We start from the raw sequence: 24,223 nt of genomic DNA, 5'->3' as shown, positions 1-24,223 counted from the left end.
GTGTGTAAGGCGGCGACCTGGTCGACCGTACACACGTTCACAAGATTCTACAAAGTAGATGTTCAGGCATCGGCGGATGCTTCCTTTGGCCGCAAGGTTCTTAGTGCGGCAATTCCCTAGGGTCCCTTGTTGGGGACCTCTGGCTGTTGGGATAAGTTTTGTATCCCCTGGTTTTTTGTCTTTTCCTGGGTTGTTGCTCCTGTTGAGCACTTGTTTTTTTCTGTTGCCCAGCTGGTTTCCTTCCTTTGGTAAGGTTCCTTTCTTTGATGCGGAGACTGCGTTGCCTTTTCGGCGCGGATGCGTTTCCCACCCCTCATGTTTGCACTGCTTTGGGACGTCCCCATATGTGACGAATATGAAGAGGCGGCGACTGTCGGAGGACGTAAGAGAAAACGGAATTTTTGTAAAATCTTACCTGTAAAATTCCTTTCTCTGAGTCCTCCGACAGTCGCCGCCCCCGCCCCTCTTTTGGGGTTTGGTTGTATACTCTACTGCTATTCCACTAAAACTGAGATATGGTTGCAGGAAGTAGGAGGGTATTGACTGAGGGGACCACCCCTTGAGGGTGGGATATGTTAAAAGCTTTAATGTTAACATATTCTGTTGCCTAGCTACTCCTTCGGAGCAAAGTCTAATACCCCATATGTGACGAATATGAAGAGGCGGCGACTGTCGGAGGACTCAGAGAAAGGAATTTTACAGGTAAGATTTTACAAAAATTCCGTTTTGTGTTCAAACATGAGGCATGCTGCATGGGTTAATGCATGACCTCCATCTGTTAATTTTCTTCACAATTGACTGGTTTGATCTTCTTGCCTTCCATGGGACTTTTAAGAGTCTTCTCCAACACCATAGTTCAAAAGCATTAATTCTTCGGCGTTCAGCCTTCCTTATGGTCCAACTTTCACAGCCATAGGTAGATTTAGCCAATGTTAGTTTAGCTTCTATTTATCCTATCATTGTTTTTCAATGCTATCCGGTCACAGCAGCTATGGGGGATACCAGTGGCTATTATTGTTGGAACCTTTGGCTGTCAGTAAAAGCTGTGCACCAGCCCTAACAACTCCTACCCCACCTGCAAAAAAAAAATACTGCTATCCTGTTGTGTAAAATAAAAAAATAAATGGACATTATTAAGTAGTAGTAATTATGTATCGTTAATGATAAAAAAAAAAAAAAAAAATTACATCAATAAAAATATTCATACAAATGTATGTACAAATCTCTGTGTCATGGGCTAACGATTCGTGGTCTCCAATTATGTTACCCATAAGCTATATTTTGAGATGTATTGTATCTCCGATTATGATTTGGGTTAAATGAGAGTTCTTTGACCATGAGTGAAAGCTTTAACACAACAACAGAAATTTATGGGTAAATAGCAAGGAGGCCTAAACTAATACACACCAATCTATCTATAGTACAGAAAAGGAAGAAAATCATAGGTTAAAGGAACAAATACAGAGTATGATACTCAAAACAGGAAGATACAAACAGCCAGACAGACAACACATAGGGCAGGCACTTCGATATAAGTGGAAGAGGTATATTCCATAGTTACCATGCTCATGAGAGCTTCCTTCTAGTCTGGTGGTTCTCAGAGACTTCCCTCTTCAAAGCCTTAACTAATATATACCTAAACTAATATATACCTAACTTATAGGCTTGCTTACTGCCATACTGATTGGGGGAGCTATCTTACCCCTCTCCTCCCTCTGGGCTTATCTCGTTCAGGATTGGACAATTTCCCCATCTCCTATCTTTAACATAACCCAGCATCTTGCTAGCACCTCCTCTCTGTTGGAGAGAGAATTTAATTATGCTAGCTAACCTCCTCTTGAATTGGGGCATTAGATATGCAAGGTCTTATCCTGGGAAAGTTGTCCATTCCTCAACAGATGGCCATCTTCATTACATATCTAAAGAGAGCGTCTTTGAAGTGCAGGCAGAGACAATGAAAGAAGTGACACCAACAAGCTTAGCCCAACCTAACATTCCTGCACTTCAAAAGGACTTGGCAAATCAATTACTAACACTTGCAGACTGGTTTCACACAACTTAACTTCATTTAACTTATATCAACTATTGGTAAAAGATCAAAACGCATCATCTTATAAGTGTATATGTGTGTGTGTGCATATGTATATAATGTGTGTGTGTGTGTGTGTGTGTGTGTGTGTGTATATATATATATATATTATATACACCTCTATTCACAGTTGCTGATGGAGATTACACATAAACTCCTCCTAAGGCAACACAAATCTGTTACCAAGTCCTGAAAAAAACATAAGTTATTAGGTTTGAAACCCAGTCTTTTCCAAAATAAAAAGACTATTTGAGCCTAAAGCTGCATATTCTCTAGTAGATTTCAGAACAACAATTTTTATTTTAAGAAGGTAAGTTTTGATTTTCTAATTATTTATTAGTGTGAAATCAACATTCATTTTTACCCGGGATTGAATTTTCAAATAAATGAATTTCTAATATGTGGTGTTCGTGTGGTGAAGTTAATTCACTCCAAAATCAAAATGTTAAAAGCAAACGTGTTTTTTACTTTTTTTTTTTTTTTATATTGACGAATATGCATTGCATTATTAGATTCAACGTGAGCACAGTATAAGGCACAGAATGCGATTTACAGACACTAAACAGGTCAAAAAGACATCTACAAAACTTTTCTTAGAATTCCAAAATAAAGTTAAATACTGAATATTCTCCGGGGCCTACAAAAATCTCAATACCAACAGGGGAGGACCTGGGTCATAATATTCAAAGGTACAGCTTCCCTAGGTCACAAGTCAATGATAACTCTGCACAACTTCACTCATTATAGTGAAGGAGGAAGAACACCATGCATCCCAAATCTTCTTGTTTTCAGCCCCGTATCAGGCATACACCCACTTGGTGCATCCCCGCAACGATCTATTCTCTATGCATAATTTTGTACCCCAGAGTTTTCCAGCAATCCTCTGGCTGATACTCGTTAATAATAATAATCTTTTCTATCTGTTATGCAAGTATCTGACCTTTAGATTTGCCGTTATTAATTTTTAGGACAGTATCCGTGCATCTGCCAATTCTAGGTGAGATTTTTGACAAATTAGTCTCTATTTTTAGTTTATTCTATAAAGCTCCTGAAGAGTGGATGTGATTTCCACGAAACGCGTAGAGCTATGCAGTACTCATGTGGACTAGGACACGGATCAGGAATTATGTATTACGTGTGTGATATGTATATTTTTGTTATTGCAATATATGTTTTAATTGCTAATATATTTTTTATGAATTGTATCCATACATGATTTGTTACATATCCTGTCTTTCTGATCCATGTCTGTATCTATTTGATATCCATTCTTATACATATTTAATTATTTATACACATGCTACATCATCATGTAGTATAAAATAAATCCTTATTTCATATACCATCTCCGTTATTTTTACATGCAGCATTGACCTCAATCAAAGTCCCACTTTCCTTTCCCCCTCTTTTTTGTCTCGATCTTCTTGTTTTTCTTGGAGCATCCTCTATACTGAAAAATTAGCTTTTTTTTTTTTTTGTATGGCAATATGTGGTTCACCATCTGTATCCATTGAGGTTGGATCCATGTCATTGCTATAGCTTTTTGAGCTAAGAATAGTGCCTCTTGGCATGATTTTATCATATCTCTGCCATTGCTCCTTATCTAAAATATCCAGAAGGCATGCTTTCGGGTGTTTGGTAAGCAAACACATTTTTAAGGTGCTTTTGAACAACGTTTACCAAGCCATCGAGGGTACTGAGAATTTTCATATAGATTTCCATTCAAAAATCTACTAGTGTATGGCCAGTTTTATGGGGATTCAAAGGAAGGAAAGAGAAGTTAACAACATGCTATAATAGCAATAAATACCCATATCATGTAAACAAATTATTTTTCCTCAGGTAAAAGTAAGTCTAATTTGGGATGGACACCTCTTCATCTTGCATGTTATTTCGGGCATAAAGAAGTGGTAGAAGATTTACTGAAGGTAAAGCACCAATATTTAAAATCCGAGGTATATGCTATGTTTTTTTTTTCCCTCCTGAAATAAGATCTCTCTTAAAGTAGAACTATAGGCAACCTAATATTTATTTATTTTTTTTCATTTTTGGATCAAGTCAGGGAGGGTTATAAACCCTGTCAGATTTTCTTCTCCCCACCTGTGTCCCATTGCAGAGATTTTCCTTCACTTCCTGTTCCATAGCCACAACAGGAAGTGAAAGGAAATCCCTCCAAATTAAGGGAATTCCTTGGGGACCCCCAGATCACCAGAACTAGCATCCCCATTGAAAGATTTCCCCTCCATTTACTTTTCTGGGGACAACCCAAAATTTGGTAAACCGGACAAATTGAGAGGATTAATCTCCAGGGGGGGGGGGGGGGGGCACAGGCAGCAATAAAACCCGACAGGTGTTCTAATCCCTCTCCACTCTATCCAAACTAAAAAAAAAAAAGTTTTGCCTTTTTTAGTTCTACTTTATAATAGGGTATGGTTGAAAAACCATACAAGCTATGAAGATAGCATTCAGATTGGTTGGATCCAGTACTGAGGAAGGCTATCAGCTGCTGCTGGAGTACAACTGAAAGTCTGCCTATACTTGTCAGTAAAACTTTTTTTAACATTTTTAAAATATTTTTGTGTTATTAAACATGCAGCATCAACTATTCTACAGAAGGGGAACACTAACAGAAAGGTCTAATATCAGGATTGTGAATAGGAAATTTCTTGTGGAAAGTGTTTGACTTCATCCCATTGCTGAGAAAATCACTGCTGATTTTTATATATATATATATATATATATATATATATATATATATATATATATATATATAATATACAGTATGTGTGTGTGTATTTATTTATTTATTTATTTATATATATATATATATATATATATATATATATATATATATATATATATATATATATATATATAAATTTTTTTTAATTATTGCACTCGCTCTGACGATCGTGACGATACCTCACGTGTGGTTTGAACAGCGATTTAATTTGTAGCGCAACTTCTGTATACGTTTTCTTTCGTGCGTGAGCTCACGGCGACGGGGGCGTCTAAAATGTATTTATTTTATTTTTTTCCTATTTATTTATTTTTTTTTTTTTTTAACACCGGTTTAAAAAAAAAAAAAAAAATCTGATCACTTTTATTGCTGTCAGAAGCAATGTAGTCATCCCTTGTGATAGCAATAGGCAGTGATAGGTACTCTTTATGGAGCGATCGGGGGTCTAAAAGACCCTAGACCCCTCAACTACACTTCCATGTATTCAAATCGCCGAAACGGCATTTTTGAATACACTCACTTTTTAAATCTGGCGCCTTTAGCAGCCGCGTAACCCGGATGTGACGTCATGGATTGTATGGCTAAATTCACATCACATTCGGACTAAAGTCGTGCAGGACCCTTTTTTTTTTTTTTTTTTTTTTTTTGTCCGCACCAGAATCTGATTACATGGGTGTTCACACTTCTGTGATCGATTCCTCTCCGAGTTCGCACTGCGATATGCCAACTGATCTGGGGGTGTCATTAACTTTTTATTGACACTCCCAGTGGCAGTGTGAACCGCCTGCGAGTTGGGTGCAATGCGGGAACCCGCAGTGGACTCACAGGGTCCCCGCATCGTACCAGTGTGAACCGGCACTAAATCACAATAGAAGAAATCCCGCCCTAAACAGGAATGTGGGCAAACAGGAGGACACTGGAATTTTACTGGTGTGTAAAGACAATCTACTAAAATATAATTAACAAATTCTATTAACTACATAGGTTAAAATGCATCAATACATTATAATAAAAAACATTCCAAAAATCTCTGTTTCATGTGCCATGTGCCAAGGCTGCCATGCATGTGCCATAAACATTGTATGTGGAGAGAACCTCAGTGTGTCCCTGTTTTCCCGCACTCCTGTTTAGGTGAGATTTCTTCTGTTGTAAACCTCAGACAATAAATATGAACAAAGCATACCCCTCTATAGTGTGTACTTGTCTCACTCCAGAGCACAAGGTGACATTTCTGGCTGCTGCCTGGTTCCTCTGTTATCTGCATTAGTCAATTCTGACAATTTTTGCTGACACCAAGAGCCAAAAAAGGTGACCAGGGAGAGTGCACCAGTACAGAGCCTTTGATTGATAGCCTCATCTACCTGTTGCTGTGTGAAGGGGCGTGTGTCTCTTCTTCCCAAACAGCTCTCAGAGCTCTCCTTACTGAGTGTAACTTAAAGCTCCATTAATAGTTACAGTGGAGAAAAAAAGTGTAGACATAAAGGGACAGCAAGTGTTCTTCACAGGATCACCAGGTGGAAAAAAAAAAAAGAAAACCATTAAAGGAAAATGTATGCAGCCACCACATCTAAGCATTGGGGATTTTGTGTAACTGTGATAAGTACGCTTTCAGTGGCAGTGTATGATATGATTGCTGAAAAAGAGCAATTTTCTTTAAAATATTGCTAAACCCAGAATCCTGCAATCCCTATATCTGGTCTCCCACAGTGCACAGAACATGGAAATGCACTTATTTTAGTAAATATAAACTGCTAAATATCTTTTCTCATCAGCAGTTAGAGCAGTCTTGTGACTTCTATCAGTTCCTAGGAAAGCTTGTAGGCGTTTTCATTCTCCCCTGACCATCTGTCTGGACAGTGCTGATTGGCCCTGTGTTGATCACATGTACTCTCCAAAGAAAAACTCTCTAGCAATACACGCCAAACTAAGCATGTGCAGCTTGTCCCCAAGCTCTGTATTATCAGGAAATAATTAGGGGTATGTGGAGGATCAGATACATTGGATCACACAGCCTTTTCACATAATACAGAGGATTGACCCCCTTAGGTTCCACAGTGAGTATAACAAGCATGCTTTACTGCATACAGTTTACAGACTGATTTTACTGTTGTGGGTTTAGTAACACGTTAACCTCTCTTGATGCATGTTTATTTGTTGCTACATGGATAACTTTGCCTATAGTAATTTTTCCTTTTCTCCCAGGCAGGAGCTGACATCTGTGTTCTGAATGATATGGGGGACACTCCATTACACCGAGCTGCCTTTACTGGACGTAAGGTGAAAAGCATGCTTTCTTACCCCATCAAAGAGCTCGTTAAGGGTGTAATAAAGGCAAACACAAATCTCTCATATGCTGCCGATGACTGTGCTGTTGTGTGCTACCGGATGCAGAGATCTATACCTATGAATTAGAAAGATTTGTTTTAGTGTGCTCAAATAAAAATTACAAAATGAGTTAAAAAAGAATCAAAAACCTATAAGGTGCCCATCATGTAATCATGGTCCAACTTTAACATTCATAAAAAATATTATAATATTGATACTGCTTGGTAGAGTAGGTACACATCACTCTGATTGATTGTGGTTTTTTTTTAGTTGGTTGGTATTTAAGATTGGCACTACTTATAACATATTTTAGAGAACTTTTTTTTTTTTTTTTTTTGGTAGCTTTATTGGTTTCCAAAAAAATATGAACAAACACATGCAATTTTACATAGAAAAGGTGTACAATAGACATACACAATATCCATAATATCATGTTTAAAGCACTTTAGAAGAGAGAGATTAATATCCACGTCCCATACTAATTTATTCCTGCTGCCCTATCAAGTAAAGCCTAGCTCCCATGTAAATAAACATGGTCCAGTTTTGCTTGCACTGCTAAGAAGGTTTATATGTGGAGTTCACAGGCCTACAACATTAATGCAGGCAGAATGATGAGAAATAAGAAGGAACTACTAGAAAATGGGTCCTCATAGTGCGAATGTGCAAATAAGCATATTTTTTTCTTTGCTAGTGGTTTTATTATTATACAGGAGAGTGATTTTCGACATTTAGGCCTAGGCGTTTATGCACATCGCTGCTGAATGAAGTATCCGGTAGTGAGAACCCTTCAGAGGAGATCAGGTGACTAAATGCCTAGGATTCTGTTTCATGGACTACATTCTCCTCAAAAGAAGTAAATATTCCCTTATTTCTTTTTTTTTTTTTTTTTTAATTCTTCCTAGCATGTCTCGGCTTGGCTTTTTAAGTATAGGTCGTCTTCTACTATGCCAAGAGAAGGTCTAACCCAGTGGTTCTCAACCACCGGGCCATGGCCTCCCTCTTCATAGTCTTCATGGCCTCCAGCCAGTTGTAGATCCCTTTAACCTACCACAGTGCCTCTCCGCTTCACTAGTGATTCTAACTTACCGTAATTGCCCATGGTGCCCCCAACCTCCCCTGGTGTCCCCAGCCTGCTGCAGGGCCTCTAGACCTCCACATTGCCCCCAAACTTCAGCAGTGTCTTCCAATCTCCCACAGTGTCTCCTAGCCAAAGCAGTTTCCTCTGATCTCTTACAGTGCCTCTGCAATGCCTCCTGGAATAACCCCAGTTCCCTCCAGAAACCTTATCCCTGACAGGGCCACCAAGTCCGCTGCAGAGTCCCCTAACCCATACCTCCCAACTTTTTGAGATGGGAACGAGGGACAAAGTACGTAGGTATAGGACACATCTCCTGCCACACCCCCTTAAAGGAGAAATATACAAAAAAATCTTAGGTAAACCCAAAGATGCTTTTTTTTTTTTTACCACTATTCCACTATTCTTCCTTTATATTTGCTTTTGAAATTTACAAATGCAGCAATTTAGAAATTGGATGAAAGATTTTTGCACTGGGAAACACTTTTTTAAGATGGCGCATTTTATATAAAACCAAAATGAGGAACAAATGAGGAGGAAAGAGAGGCAGAGGGACTTTGTTCTAAATCAGGGACAGTTCCTCGAAATCAGGGACAGTTTGTAGCTATGCTAACCTCCTCAAAACACCCATCAATGGCACCCAGCCCTATTCAGTGCCCTCAAACATATTTTGCATTCCCACGCTTTTACTGTGTGAGTATAATTTGTTTTTTTTCTGTTGGCACATGGAAGGTTTTGGAAGAATTTACCAGTTCCTGGTCTCAATAAGGTTAATAACCACTGGTCTAACCCATCAGTGTCCAGTAAACCCCACCAGATCAGGCTGTGTTATTTTCATGTCTAACCTAGATAAATTTGTGTTGTGTTTCATGTACAAAAAGATCTAATTGGTAATTTTGGATGCAGCCTATGTTCTAAGACGCATCTTTTTTTTGCTTTTATCAGGAAATTGTGATGTTATTATTAGCTTCCAATGCAGACACTACAGTGATAAATGGTGAAGGACAAACAGCTGCTTATGTAGCACAGGATAAGGAGGTCAAGGCCATGTTAGAAGGTAATTTTTTTTTTTTCTCCATTATGTTAAAAAAAAAAAGTGTATATGCTGCAGAATTTTTTGCCACAAGATGGCACTCTCTGCTACCTATGTGTCAGCCATCAGATATTATTATATCCGGTTTATTTGAAACCATCTGGTATAGCAGCACGGTCTCATTATCTTGTCATAATACTCTGAAATTTGGAAAATGATGGTCTTTCCTCCATGTAAAAAGGTTGTATAAAAAAGTTTTTTTTTTCTTTTATGAACCTGCATGTCTCTTCTGTAATACCCTATTTAGGTGCTGTTACCCGTACGTAGTTGATATAAAGGTACCAATGTCCTAAATGAGGAAACTATTGCAGGGGAGGGGGGGGGGGGCAGAACGATTTTTCCTGGTACTATCGAAAGCATTACCGTCAAATATAATCACGTTTCTTTATTACATATGGATTGAAAAATATACAAGAGACATAAAATCAATGATAAAAAAAGAACCAATTTCAATGGCTCAACTGTACATTGGATATTTACCCAAAATCCTGAATATAGCAATATGTACAGATGGGGTATACAGTTAGCCACTACTCGACATGTTTCGCAGTTGACCCGCTTCTTCAGGAGTTTCAAATGGGAAGAGTCAGTCCTATAACAAAAAATATTTTTTGTTATAGGACTGACTCTTTTCCCATTTGAAACTCCTGAAGAAGCGGATCAACCGTGAAACCTGTCGAGTTGTGGCTAACTGTATACCCAGTCTGTTAATGTTGCTATATTCATGATTTTGGGTAGATATCCAATGTAGGTTTGAGCCATTAAATTGGGTTCAATTTTTATCATTGCATTTTTTTGTCCCTTTTTTGTAAAATTTTCAATGAATATGTAATAAAAAAAACTTGATTTTACTTGGCTGTAATGCTTTTGATGGTACCAGGAAAAATCCTTCTGCCCCCCTTCATCAACAATTGTTTTCCTCTGTAATAAAGGTTACTAGTTGAGAAATTAACCACTTGCCCTCTGGAAGATTTACCCCCTTCATAACCAGGCTGTTTTTTGCTATACGGCACTGCGTTATTTTAACTGACATTTGCATGGTCATGCAACGCTATACATAAATTACATTTTATATAATTTTGTTTCCCACAAATAGAGCTTTTTTTTTTTTTTTTTTTTTTTTTTTTTTTTTAATGGTACTTGATCACCACTGGGCTTTTTAAGTTTTGCGCTATAAATGAAAAAAGACCAGTAATTTTGAAAAAGTTCTGCTATAAAACCTATCCAATAAAAATGTTTTAAAAAATCGAATTTCTTTAGCAATGTAGGCCAATATGTATTTTACTACATACTTTCTGGTAAAAAAAAGTTTAGTTTTAGTATGGTGGGCAATCTGACACACTTGACACTTTGTGGGAACCAGTGGCACTAACACAGTGATCAGTGCTAAAAGTATACACTGCCACTGCACCAATGACACTGGCTGGGAAGGGGTTAAACGTCTAGGGCGATCAAAGGGTTAAATGTGTGCCTAACCAGTGTTTGTGTGTACTGTAAGGTGCTTTCACTAAGGGATGTGGCGGTTTTTATCCCCTGCTTTGCAGGGAAACGAAAACCAGTGCATCCCTGCTGACAGGACAGAGCCCTGCATTGTTTACATAGATAGAGCTCTGTCCTGTCTTCCTCGCTGATCAGCGGGTGTCGGCGGTCATCCATTGGCCGGCACCCGCTGATCAGCTTGTGCTGTGACTAATTACAGCACAGCCGAAGTGCCCCCCTACCCGGAAAAGCAGAATCGTATGTGTTTCTGCGCAGCCAGCTCACACTGTGGCAGTAAAGCTACAGCATGTCATCGCGACTGGAAACCTCTGCTATGGAGATGCAGACACCTTGCAAATCTGACAGAGGCTCTAACCCTTCCTCCTTATGCTAATATTTAGTTTATTACGGTTTGAGCCTTTACAGAAAAGAGTTTCCACCACTTCCTGTTACAATGAGATGTGGACAGGAAATGAATAAAGTCTTTTAATGGGTACACACAGCAGTACAAGCCAGTCAGAAGATTTAACCCTTTCCTATTCTAACCAAATAGAAAATAACATGAATCTTTGTAAATACTTATGTAACCAGCTGCTCAACGAACTCAGGAAAGAAAACTGGAAGAAGTCCTTCTGAGTGCTGCAAGAGAAGGGGACATTGCAACATTATCAGATCTGGTAAGCAGATGTTCTGTAATGTTGTGGCTTTTTATTACTGTAGATCAGGACACACATATATTACAGAATGCATACATAATGATTGTATTAGTGGACATTGAATATGTACATGTATTTTTAGAGCATGTCAACCTAACTTTTTCATTAACAGGATAATCTTCCTTTGTTTAAAGATGATCTCTGCTTAGAAAACCAATGACTAAAGCCTAGTACACACGAGGCATGAAGCACAAGCATACCCAGCAGCTACATAGGAGGGGAGGAGCGGCAGGAATCTGCCTTCACTCAAGACAGGAGCAATGAGGTGTGTGTAACTTTGACTATGGAAGGTACAGGCATGCTGTTCTCTTGTGCTCTGAAAAGCAATCCCCGCAGATCCCTTTTCAGTACACGCTATGAGGCACATGGGCTGAATGTTGAGCGACATTCGGTCCTTGTGTATTGCAGCCGGTCCGACAGAAGCTGGTCGTTTGGAAAACTAGCAGCTGACCAGCTCCTGATCAGCACTCCAAGCCAATGGCTGAGAGCACTTAATAGTGTTCTGGCGCAGGGGTGTCCCCCTGTCAGAACACAATAGCTCAGCAGGGGAGATTGCTGTACTAACATTGGATCGTTAGTACAGTCGCTCCGACTTGAGCTGTCAGTTTTTTTTTTTTTTCATTTAAACCGTAATGTGAACTGAAAAGTGATCTGCGGTGGATTGCTTTTCAAGGCACAAGAGCACAGTGTGCCTGTACCTTTCGTAGTCAAAGCTATACACACACCCTTTCCTCCTGCCTTGAGTGAAGAAGGATTCCTGTCGCTCCCCCCCCCCCCCCATTGTATTTGCTGGGTATGCTTGTGTTTCATGCCTCGGGAATGCGGACCTATGCAGCCTCCAGTGATGTAGATGCCCCACTGTGTACACACCAGCAGGTCTGTGAATCGCTCGGGAACATACAGCAATCACAAGACCTGCTCTTTAAAGCCAGAAAACACATTAGAGGCATGGATTTTTTTTATATAGTTAGATTGTTTTTAACCCTTCTGAAGTTCACAACTACTTTAATCACGATCACTAAATAAAATGGGTAAACTTTTTTTGTACAAGATTTCTAATACGATTAAATTCTAAACTATAAGCAGTTGAGAACACTTGTCTCTTAGACCTATTTTATCCCCTATTTTTCTTTCGTTCATTGGCGGACACAGCTTCTGATCTTTTTAACCATTGGGTTATACTGCACCCTACAGGAGTAAGCCACTAGATGCTAAAATAGTCTGGCTACGCCTATGGGCAGTCCCAGGGGGTATACTCCCTTTCTCTGCTATATGTACTCATTTTTTTTTTGCCTAGTCAGGAGTAAAGATCTAGTTCCTTGCTGGGATCTCTGGTCCTGGAAATTTTTTTCTTTTTAGATACAATTTTTTTTCTCGTGAGATCTACAATCAACTGCCAGACTGGGCGACAGGCTGGATAATCTAGATCCAGTGGTCCCAATCTGGCCTTCGAGCGCGCGCAGACCTTTCTCTCCTTGCTAGGTCAGCCGCGACATAGCCCCACAAGATGGGGGCTGGCCTGCAAGTTAAACACCTCCCAAGCTTGCATACGACCAGGTCTCGACCTGAGTCGCAGCAATCCCCCTGGCTGACAGCCCCCCATTTCGATGGAGAGGGGTTCTGTCTGGAGCGGTGCCATCTGGTTCCTGGTATGGTAAGTGACTGTCCCCCCCCCTCTCCTCCTGGAGGGTTTTGGGGGTGGACGTGGGCCCCTCCATGGAATGGTCGGACCCCTGGGTTGCCCTCCTTCTCATTAGGCACCCCCCTCATCAGTCTGGTGGTCCCTGTGGGCTATATCACTCCCCCCCCCCATCTGCTCCCTCTTCCTCTCCGTTACTGACACTGGGGCTGTGGGGTGGCCTGGTCCACCACCTGGGGTGGGGGCAGGGTGCTGTGCTGGCGATGGGGGTGGGGGGGGTGTGCCCCAAGCAAACGGGCGTTCGGCTTTAGGCAAAGGGGCAGTACCTGGTGGGGGCTCCTGCTGGGGGCCCCCTTCTTGCCTGTCCCATATTCTGAGGACTAGGAATCCCTCCTGGGTCCCTGGGAGCCTCGTGATGCCGCCATTTTGCTGTAGCCTGTGTGCTTAATGCACAGCAGCCATGTTTGTGTAGTCCAGCGGCCATTTTACAGTGGTTTGCCATTGAAAATAGCGGCCATGACAGTGGAGCCCTGTGGGTGGCAATTTTGGCGGTGGGAGCCCCTCTTCATCCCATGGTGTTTACTCCTGGATCTTTTCACTTCCTGATCGCGGCACATGGAGTGCAGATTATCCTGGTGGCTGAAGGTGCCGGTTTCTGCTGGGTGGTGAGTTTGGTGGGGTCCTCTCCCTCTCTGCTGAGGATCAAATAGGTGCTCTTTTACTGGCGACCGAGTGGTGCTGCCAGAGCAGTGGGGGTGTCCTTTAGCAGTGTTTTTACATCTTTTCTTGTGGGGTCCCCCTATTGACTCATGGGGTCTTTGGAGCACATTTCCCCACCTGATCCCCTCTCAGAGGCTGTGGGGCCCTCCAGGTCCCAACCATCCATCGATGCACTGATGGCTGTCCTGGAGTTCTTTGTGTCCTGGGCGGAGGTGGTTTTTGGGCGACGGGCTAGCAAACAGTCTTTCCCTGCCTCATCTCTCCTCAGATCCTGAGTCTGATTTGGTCACCACAGACGTGAGCCACTCTGCTGGGTCTGCGAACACGCGCCCTGAGTTCTCAGATAGTGAGGATGATTCCTCTACTTCTACAACCAAAGCGCTGGTGGATGCACTGATTGTATCTGTGCGCGAGACCTTAAAAATGGAGGACACAGCTGAAGCTGCAAAGGAGGCGTTGGTTCCCTTTGGCACTCACAAGCCATCCAGAGCGGCAAAGGTGTTTCCTTTCCCTGCCTATTTTGACAGAATTGACGCTAAAGAGTGGGAATGGCCAAAACGTCCCCTTGTGGTCCCTAAGCAATTTGCTATGCGGTACCCCTATGAGGAGCCCCTTCTTAAAATGGACTGTTCTACCAGTGTTTAACCCTTCTTTCTCCAGATTGAACAAGGCAACCATAATTTCTCTGTCGCTCATTGACAGACGTAGTCCTCGTTGATTAATAACTACTCGGGTTATACTGCCCTCTACAGGAGTAGGACTAGACAGGAAAGAAAACGTTCTGGCCACACCCTAGGGGCAGTCCCAGAGGGTATATCCTCTCACTTCCTGCTACAGCAAATCAGTTTTTTCTGTCTAGTTAGGAGTAAGGACCTAGATGCCTTGCTAGGATCTTCGGTCCTGGCAGGATTTTTTTTTTCTTAGAAAGATTTTTTAGACAGCTTTTTTCTCCAGTGTTCCTGTGAGATCTTCAAGCAAGAAAGCTGGAACTGGGCGACGGGCTGGATGTTGAGATCCAGTGGTCACCCCAGTTAAGCCTACGAGCGCGTGCAGGCCATAGCTCCGCGCTGGGTCGGCCGCGACATAGTCCCACTGGACGGGGACTGACCCTGCGAGTTAAACGTCTCGCTTAAACGCCAATGACCATGAGTCACGGCGTCCGTATTGGTCGACAGCCCTCCCACCCCGGTGGAGAGGGGTACTGTCAGGAGTTGGCGCCCGCCTGGTTCCGGTATGGTGAGTAGTATGTTCCCCCTTTTCCCCCTGACGGGTTTGTCGTGAACGCGGGCCCCTCTCTGAAATGGTAAGGATGGGTCTCCCCTCTATCCTATAACATGTCACAGATCCCCCTATTTGAGTGTGATTTTTGTGAACAAGAAACCAGGAGGCTTGGTTTGGGAGCTGACAATCTAATGTCATTTCAAAACTGTAAAGATGACTGAAGTCAGTGGCAGTACTAGAATATTACTGTGGTAGCATAAGGTATCCTACCTGTCAGAGGTGTGCACAGGGCGATGTCTATGCATGTATAACTGCAGTCCAGATCGCATTCCTCCAGCAAGGGCAGAGGGCTGCCTTCCGACGGCCCACGGACCGCATGCAGCCCGCCAGGGCCTGGTACCGCCGGCCAGGCTGATCACCATCCAGGGTGAAGTTTGGGGGGCCGATGCACTCCCGCAGGCCGCTAGGCCGAATACAGCATCCCGCAGGCCGCTGCTAAGCCGCCGCTATCCTAACAGGCCGCCGCCATTGTCTTGCAGAGCACACGAGGCCGCCATATTGGTGTAGCCTCGTGTCTCCAGCATGGGGGGCGGCCATGTTTGAGGTGACCAAACACCTCGTGGAGCCAGGAGGAGGCGCCGGAAGGAGTGTTAAGGGGCGGAGCCGCCTCCTTTACCCAGGAAAAAGGGCCAAAGACTTCCTGTCTGTAACAGGACAGCACTGAGCAAGCTGATGAAAACTTCTGTGCATCAGGAATGAGCCTTGGGGTCTCTCTCTCTCTCTCTGTGGGGTCCAAAAAGGCGGGTAACACTGAGGGGCGCTGTTGCGACTGGGGGAATACAAAAAAGAAAAAAAAAAAAGTTTTTTACTTTGTCATTTTTTGTCGCTGGCAAATGTCTTGTATAATCATTGACCCTGCCGCATAGGTATCCCCACCTGATCCCCTCAAGGTGGCCACAGGACCCTCCAGTACCCCACTTGTTTTTAATGCATTTTTGGCAGGTTTGGAGTCTTTGGTATCCCGGGTGGAGGTGGCCTGTCAGGGACGGGGGTCAAGAAGCGACCCCCGCCTACCCCTATTTTTTATCTGATACTTCAGATACGGATTCGGAGCTGGTCAATGCAGCTGCAGGTCCCTCTTATGGGGCTGTTGTCTCAGGTAATGTCTCCTCAGCAGTGAGGAGAACGTTTCTGCCTCCGCCATAGAACAAGAGTGGTGGATGCACTAGTTGTGTCCGTCCGGGAAACCTATAGTCTTGAGGTTACACCGGCAGAGGTAGCTGAGACTGAAATTCCTTTTTGGTACTTGTTATTTTGATTTTCCTTTACCCAAATGGGGTCGTTTTGAAACGAACCCCTGTTATTTCCAAACGCAGGGCTAGGCGCTATCCGTTTGAGGAATCCCTCTTTAAAGGATAGACGGTACCACCTGCTGTCTTGCCACAGACTGTTAGGATAAGAAGGACCTCGTAACTAACGAGGACCTTCCTTTTCTGCTCACAAAGAGTTTGTTCGTTCCGCGAGGGCGGGCGATAAGGCGAAACCCTCCAAAGCCCCTTCAGAGGGTTTTCAAAGGGCGCTGGTCGGCTAAACAAAAAGTCCGGCTCAGCTAAGCCTGAAGAATACAGCCTGATGCGCCCCTAGCCATTTCTGGGGTGGGGGGATGTCTTCACCGGTTTCCGGATCCATGGCTTGCCAGAACCCCGGACTAAGGGGTTCGCGAGGTCATACGGTCAGGATACAGGATCGAGTTTCAATCACTTCCACCGGTGCGATTCTTCCCTTCTAACATTGAACGGTTTCAGGGGTTCTATTCGAACCTGTTCACAATGCCCAGGAAAGTGGGCAAGGTGCGTCCAATTTCTGGACTTGGGGAAAAATGGAGTCCATCCGAACAGTGGTGGCCTCCCTGCATCAGGGGGTTTTCCTGGCGTCCATAGACATTTAGGATGCCTATCTTTATATCCCCATCATCGCAGGACATCAGCATTTTCTTCGCTTTCCCAAAGATCATTCCTGGTTCCCACCAGGAGACTGAACTATCTGGGCCTAATGTTGGATACATCCTGGGCAAGAGGGTTTCTCCTTGCGGAGAAACTCCAGAAGGTTCAGTCAACGATTCGGATGTTGCTGTCCGTCTATCGGCTGGGACTGATGGTGGCCTTCTTAGAGGCAGTACCGTATACCCAGTCTCATACCCGAATTCTCCTGATGAGATTCTTTTCTTTGGAATCAGAATTCCGATTCCCTGGACAAGCGGATCCGGTTGAGCGAGCGGACCAGGGAGTCTCCGATGCTCAACCAGGGGAAGTCATTCCTTCCGATTAGTATCCAGGTTACCAATAAGGGTATCGGAACTGAGAGCTCAGATCAGATTTTGTCTGATTTTCTGGACCGAGCAGCTCTAGAGCAGCCCGATTTGGATCCAATCGCACTATGCCACGGTCGTGACTTATGTCAAGAAAGGGGCACTTAGAGTGTCCTGGTGGCCATCGAAACGACTAGCATCTTTCATTGGACGGAACGGTTTGTTCCGGATCTCCCCGCAGTGTTCACTCCGGGGGTGGGAAATCGGCAGGCAGATTATTTCAGCCGTCAGATTCTGGATCAAGGGGTATGGCCTCTTCATCCAGAGGTATTTCACTAGCTGTCCCTTCATTGGGGCACCCCGGATGTGGATCTGTTGGCACCTTGGGAAGGTGCGGAGGTTTGTAGCTCGCACCCGCGATCCTCTAGCGGACGCAGGAGAAACGCTGATCGCCCCATGGGGGCAGTATCAGCTACGGCATGCCTTCCATCCTCTCAAGTTACTGCGTGAACTTCTTCGCAGGATAGAGGTGGAGGGAATTCCAGTTATTCTGGAAATTCCGGACTGACCTCGTCGAGCCTGGTACGCCGACTTGGTGAGGCTAGTCGCGGACGCTCCTTGGAGACTTCCTCTCAGGGAGGATTTGCGGTCTCAGGGACCGATCTTCCATCTTGCTTTACAATCGCTGGCTTAATGGCCTGGCCATTGAGACTCAGGTACTGAAGGACAAGGGAGTGTCAGCTTCAGTTATTCCTACCTCTAGTTAAAGCAAGGAAAGCGACTTCCAGCACATGGAAGTCTTATATTGCGTGGTGTGAATCTCTTGGATTTCCCTCACATAGCTATTCGGTGACCCGAATCTTGGTCTTTCTGCAACAAGGGGTTGAGCAGAAACTGTCCTTGAGCACTATCAAGGGTCAGGTTTCAGCGTTAGCAATCTTCTTTCAGAAAACTTTGGCTAATCATTCCTTGGTGCGGAATTTCATCCAGGGGGTGCGACATCTGGCTCCGCCAGTGCCTTACCGCCTGGGATCTTAATTTAGTGTTGTCGGTTCTTCAGAAACTTCTCTTTGAAGATATTAGGGAGATTCCCTTGCTTACATTATCCCAGAAGGTGGCCTTCTTGGTGGCCATTACTTCTGCACGCAGGGTGTCAGAACTGGCCGCATTATCTTGTCGTTCCCCATATCTGGTGGTTCATAGGGATAAGGTGGTTCTTCTTCCGAATCCATCCTTCCTTCCTAAAGTGGTTTTCAGAGTTTTCATCTGAATAAAAATATTGTGTTTCCTTCCCCGTGTCCTAAGACTAGCCATCCTTGGGAGTTTGCATTACACTCCTTGGATGGGGTTCAGAAGGATACACTTGACTACTACGAACTTGTTTTCGTAAGACGGACTCACTTGTTGTGATCACGGATAGCCCTTGAAGGGGGTTGCCTGTGTCTGCCGCGACCATATCTAGATGGACCAGTCAGACGGTGGTACAGGCTTATTCTATTAAGGGTCGGAATCCTCCGTTCCCTGTTAAGGCGCACTCTACTCGGGCGCCTAGTGTCTCCTGGGTCTTCCACCATCAGGCGTCAGCGATCCAGGTTTTCAAGGCGATGACTTAATCGTCGGTTCATACCTTTACAACATTTTATTAAGTTGATGTGATGGCATCGTCAGATGCCTCTTTTGGCCACAAGGTTCTGCAGGCCGCAATCTGAGGAGACTGTTGGTCTACCTCAAGGGTTTGTTGGGTGTTTCACTTAGGTCTCATCTTTTTGCTCGATGAGTCCTTGATGCTTCTGGTTGGCTCCGGTTGGGCCTTCTGGATTTTGATTTCGGTTATCCCACCCCTCATTTGTGGTACTGCTTTGGGACGTCCTGAGTTGTTATTAATCAACGAGGACTACGTCTGTCAATGAGCGACAGAGAAAAATGGATTTTTGTAAAATCTTACCGTAAAATCCTTTTCTCTTAAGCTCATTGACAGACGTAGTACCCGCCCCTCTGTTTTGGAGTTGGGTTGGGTTAAATTCTCTAAACACTGCTTTGTGACATAACTGATTTGCTGTAGCAGGAAGTGAGAGGATATACCCTCTGGGGCTGCCCCTAGGGTGTGGCCAGAACGTTTTCTTTCCTGTCTAGTCCTACTCCTGTAGAGGGCAGTATAACCCGAGTTGTTATTAATCAACGAGGACTACGTCTGTCAATGAGCTTAAGAGAAAAGGATTTTACGGTAAGATTTTACAAAAATCAATTTTTTCGGTCGAAGAGACCCAGCTGACAGGAAGGCGGAGGCTGTGGTCCGCAATATGTACACCCTAGCTGTTTCGGCACTCACCATTTCACTGGTGTCACAAACTGACCGAGTGGGCTAAGCTTTTATGCCATGACCTGGAGGGGGAGCAGCTTCCTGCTGCCTTTTGCTGTGCTGGCAGACCAGTTGGTCCAGGGGCTGCAGTTTATCTGTGATGCCTTTTTGGATGCAGCTCCCCTAGTCGCTAGGCTGTCTGTTTCAGCAGTGGTCCTTCGGCGTATTTTTCGTCTCAAATGCTGGTCTGCGGACTAGTCTTCTAAGAAGGCTTTGACTGATCATCTTCCTTTTCAAGGAGATCGCCTGTTTGGTGCTACCCTGGATGACATCATTAAGGGCCTCACAGGGGGGAAGAGTGCCTTTTCTTCCGTAGGCTACTAAGGGCAGATGTGGGCAATCCTCGGCTCATAAGAAGTTTTTTTTGTCCCTCAGGGGCGACTGACAAGGGATCAAAGCCATTCAGGGCCTCCTCAGGTGGATGCAAGTGAACTTTGTCTGGCAAGTCGAGAGTGGACTTATCCAGACCCACAGACAAGGCTACTTCAGACTGAAGGTGCGCCCTCACCCGTATCAGGGGTAGGGAGACGTCTTCGCTGATTTCCGGATCCGTGGACTTCCCTGGTACAAGATAAGCGGGTCCACGAAATTATACAATCTGGCTACAAGATCGAGTTTCACTCTTACCCCCCGGCAAGGTTCTTTCCTTCAACTTGTGCCTGTCCCCGGACCGCTTACAGGGTCTGTTTGGGGCGGTACAAGACCTGTTACTTAAAGAGGTGATTGTCCCGGTTCCAACATCGGAACGTTTTTGGGGTTTTTACTCAAACCTGTTTACAGTTCCTAGAAAGGAAGGCAAGGTGCGTCCAATCCTGGACCTCAAGGCGCTGAACTGCTTTGTGCGGGTACAGAAGTTCAGAAGTCCATTTTCCTGCCTCTTGATTTTCTTGCCTCTTTCGACATCAAGGATTCTTATCTTCACATTCCAATATGTTTCGGTCACTAGAGCTTCCTCTGCTTTGCCGTGGGAGAGGAGCATTATCAGTTTTTGGTATTACCCATTGATCTCGCCTCTGTTCCTCGGGTCTTCACAAAAGTGTTAGCCCCGGTGCTACCATTGTTACGCCAACGGGGGATCGCGTTGTTGGGCTACTTGGACACCCTCCTTCTGCGAGTGGAGTCTCTTATTACTCTGGTGGAAAACCTGGAAATAACCATACGAACTCTGAGGGAGTGTGGCTGGATTCTGAATTTTCAGAAGTCTGCTCTGGCTCCGTCCACAAAGCTAGACTATCTGGGTTTTACTCTGGATTCGGCCTTAGCCAGAGTGCTCCTTCCTCTGGACAAACTCCAGAAACTGCAGGCGGACTTGCATGCAGGTGCTGGGCCTGATGGTGTTTTACCTTCATGACGGTTCTATTTGCACATTTCCATACAAGGCCCCTGCAAAGGAAAATTCTGGCCAAATGGGACAAGACTCCCCAGTTTCTGGACAATCCGATCCGGCTGACCCGGGGAACGAAAGAGTCCCTGATATGGTGGCTTTGGTTTCTGGTGCTTCATCTGGGCAAATCCTTCTTCCTCTTGTGTTGGACGGTCATCACAACGGATGCCAGCCTTTCCGGCTGGGCAGGCGTCCTCGGAAAAAATTCTGCTCAGGGGATCTGGACACTGGAAGAGATCAATGTCTTTGAACTCCGAGTGATCAGACTCTGCCTGGAACATTGGACAGATCGTCTTCATGGATGCCTAGTGCGCATTCAATCGGACAGTGCACGGCCATGGCTTATGTCAATCACCAGGGAGGGCACAAGAAGTGTCCTGGCGGCTCTGGCTGTAGCCGGTATTCTAAGGTGGGCAGAATGGTTCATTTCAGCCCTCTCCGCTGTACACATTCCCGGGTTGGAAAACTGTTAGGCGGATTACCTCAGTCGGCAAGCATTGGACAAAGGGGAGTGGTCCCCTTATCCGGAGGCGTTTCATCAGTTTTCTCCGGTGGGGCATTTCCGAGGTGGATCTGTTGGTGTCTCGGCTCAACAGAAAGGTGCAAAGCTTTGTGGCTCAGTCACAGGATCCTGTGGCAGATGCCACAGGCGCGCTAGTGGCCACATGGGGTCAGTATCGTCTGATTTACACCTTCCCTCCTCTCAAGCGCCTGCCAAGACTTCTACGCAGGATCGAGGCAGAAGGGATTCCGGTCATTCTAGTGGCCCCGGACTGGCCTCGCCGGGTTTGGTACACCGATCTGGTGCAGCTGGTCGCCGATGTTCCTTTGGAAGCTTCCTCTCAGGAAGGATCTGCTGTTCCAAGGACCAATCTTCCATCCTGCTTTACAGTTGCTGGCTTTGACTGCTTGGCTGTTGAATGCCAGGTGCTGATGGATAGAGGTTTGTCTGAGTCAGTGTTACTAGCGCTGTTAAAAGCTAGAAAATCTACTTCTAGGAAGATCTACCATCGTACGTGTAAGACGTACATTGGGTGGTGTGAGTCTCTTGGGGTTCATCCTCGTTCCTTTTCGGTGGCTTGGATCTTGACCTTCCTTCAACAGGGGGTTGAGCATCAAGGGCCAGGTGTCGGCCTTAGCTGTCTTCTTTTAACAGCCCTAGGCCACACAATCCCTGGTGCGTACTTTTCTTCAGGGAGTTCGGCACTTGGCTCCTCCAGTGCGGTCTCTGTTACCGCCTTGGGGCCTCACTTTGGTGCTCTCAATCCTCCAGAAGCCTCCCTTTGAGAATCTTCAGGAGATTCCCCTGCTTACCCTTTCCCAGAAGGTGGCCTTTTTGGTGACTATCACCTCTGTGCGCAGGGTGTCGGAATTGGCGACGTTATCCTGTCCTTCACCTTACTTAGTGGTTCTTTGCCTCTGTTTGTCATTCCTTCCCACGGTTTGTTTCTGATTTTCATTTGAATGAAGACATTGTGTTGCCTTCCCTGTGTCCCAGGCCAAAACATCCGAAGGAAATTGCTTTGCATTCCTTGGATGTTGCCTGGGCGATTAGGGTGTACCTGGCAGCTACGGAGTCTTTTAGGAAATCAAACTCACTATTCGTGCTCACGGATGGGCCTCTGAAAGGGTTGTCCGCTTCCTCTGTGACCGTTTCCAGATGGATCAGACAAATGGTGTTTCAGGCCTATTCCATAAAGGGGCAGGTTCCTCCTTTCCCGGTCAAGGCGCATTCTACTCAGGCGCTCAGTGCCTCCTGTGCCTTCCCTCATCAGGTGCCAGTGACGCAGGTTTGCAAGGGGGCCACCTGGTTGTTGGTGCACACTTTTACAAAGTTCTATAAAGTGGATGTGTTGGCATTTGCGGATGCTTCCTTTGGCCGCAAAGTTTTGCAGGCTGCGGTTTAGAGGACCTGGTCCTCTTTGTGGGAGTATTGTTTTTTCAGGTGAGCTCCGGCTGTTTTGATTGAGCTCCTGTTTACCTGGTTGGCTATAGTTTGCTTTGGGAATTTCTTTTTCGCTGTTCACATCCCCCATGTTTAACACTGTTTTGGGATGTCCCAATGGTTACAAAAATAAGGAGCTATGTCCGTCAATGAACGAAAGAGAAAATGGGATTTTTGACTTACCGTAAAATCCATTTCTCTGATGTTCATTGACGGACCCAGCACCCACCCCTCTGTGGGGTTGTAATTCTTCTGACACTGCTTGTAATAAAACTGAGTGCATATAGCAGAGATAGGGAGTATACCACCTGGCACTGCCTATAGGCGTAGCCAGACATTTTTTCCTGCCTAGTGTCCTACTCCTGTAGGGGCAGTATAACCCAGTGGTAAAGATCAGGAGCTGTGTTTTTCAATGAAAATCAGAGAAATTGATTTTATGGTCAGAAATCCAATTTTTGCTGCTTATGCAATCGTTGCAACCTAACTCTATCCCTAGTAATATTGGAAGTCCTGTTGAGAACAGTTCTGGGCTCCCCCTATCAATAAAGCACTGGTGCATAAGGGGGGCCTCCATTTCCAAGTTCTCATTATCACTGCATTTATGTCGCAGACACAGAGATCGACCAACAGGGATACCTTTTTATGGTATGCTTGATATCGGTTTTCTGAACAACTCTGTAATCATTCTACATTGCTCTCCAACAAATCTTAACATCCAAAAAGGACACATCCCTGGTATTCATATAACTTCAGGTTAAGGCAGTTGTCATTGAGGCAAACCAATACTCCACCAAGTCGCCAATGTCCATAAAAATCAGGTCAGTTACCAAATCCCCTAGAGTGGGGATATACAAACTGTGGCCCTCCAGATGTTGCAGAACTACAAGTCTCACGAGGCATAGCAAGACTCTGACAGCCACAAGCATGACACCCAGAGGCATGATGGGATTTGTAGTTTTGCTACAGCTTTACATATCCCTGCCCTAGACTTAAACAAGTTTACAACGTAAACAGTTTGCATATCCCTGCCCTAAACCTAAACAAGCATTTAATGTCTGCAGTGCGGGTGCAGCCCTACTGCAAAGGAAGGATTGTAGGTTTCCTGGAGTTGAGTTTTTAAATAAAAACTA

At 44.6% G+C, this 24,223-nt stretch overlaps 1 protein-coding gene across 3 annotated transcripts in view; it reads left to right on the top strand.

Moving 5' to 3' along the window:
• OSBPL1A (oxysterol binding protein like 1A) overlaps nt 1-24,223 on the top strand; it is a 248,851-nt gene that overhangs the window by 23,160 nt on the left and 201,468 nt on the right. For 2 of the 3 annotated variants that reach the window (XM_082258671.1, XM_082258672.1), the window contains exons 3-6: nt 3,932-4,017; nt 7,032-7,106; nt 9,175-9,286; nt 11,393-11,478. In XM_082258671.1, the coding sequence (XP_082114797.1) occupies nt 3,932-4,017; nt 7,032-7,106; nt 9,175-9,286; nt 11,393-11,478 (359 nt within the window). The remainder of the gene's footprint in view (nt 1-3,931; nt 4,018-7,031; nt 7,107-9,174; nt 9,287-11,392; nt 11,479-24,223) is intronic. The other variant, XM_082258673.1, reaches the window with a different exon arrangement.

The sequence above is a fragment of the Pelophylax lessonae genome (assembly GCF_965119305.1).
Source record: "Pelophylax lessonae genome assembly, chromosome: 5".
NCBI classification, from domain to species: Eukaryota; Metazoa; Chordata; class Amphibia; order Anura; family Ranidae; genus Pelophylax; species Pelophylax lessonae.
The sequence above is the reverse complement of the archived record's forward strand: the minus strand, read 5'-3'. Positions and strand labels throughout refer to the sequence as shown.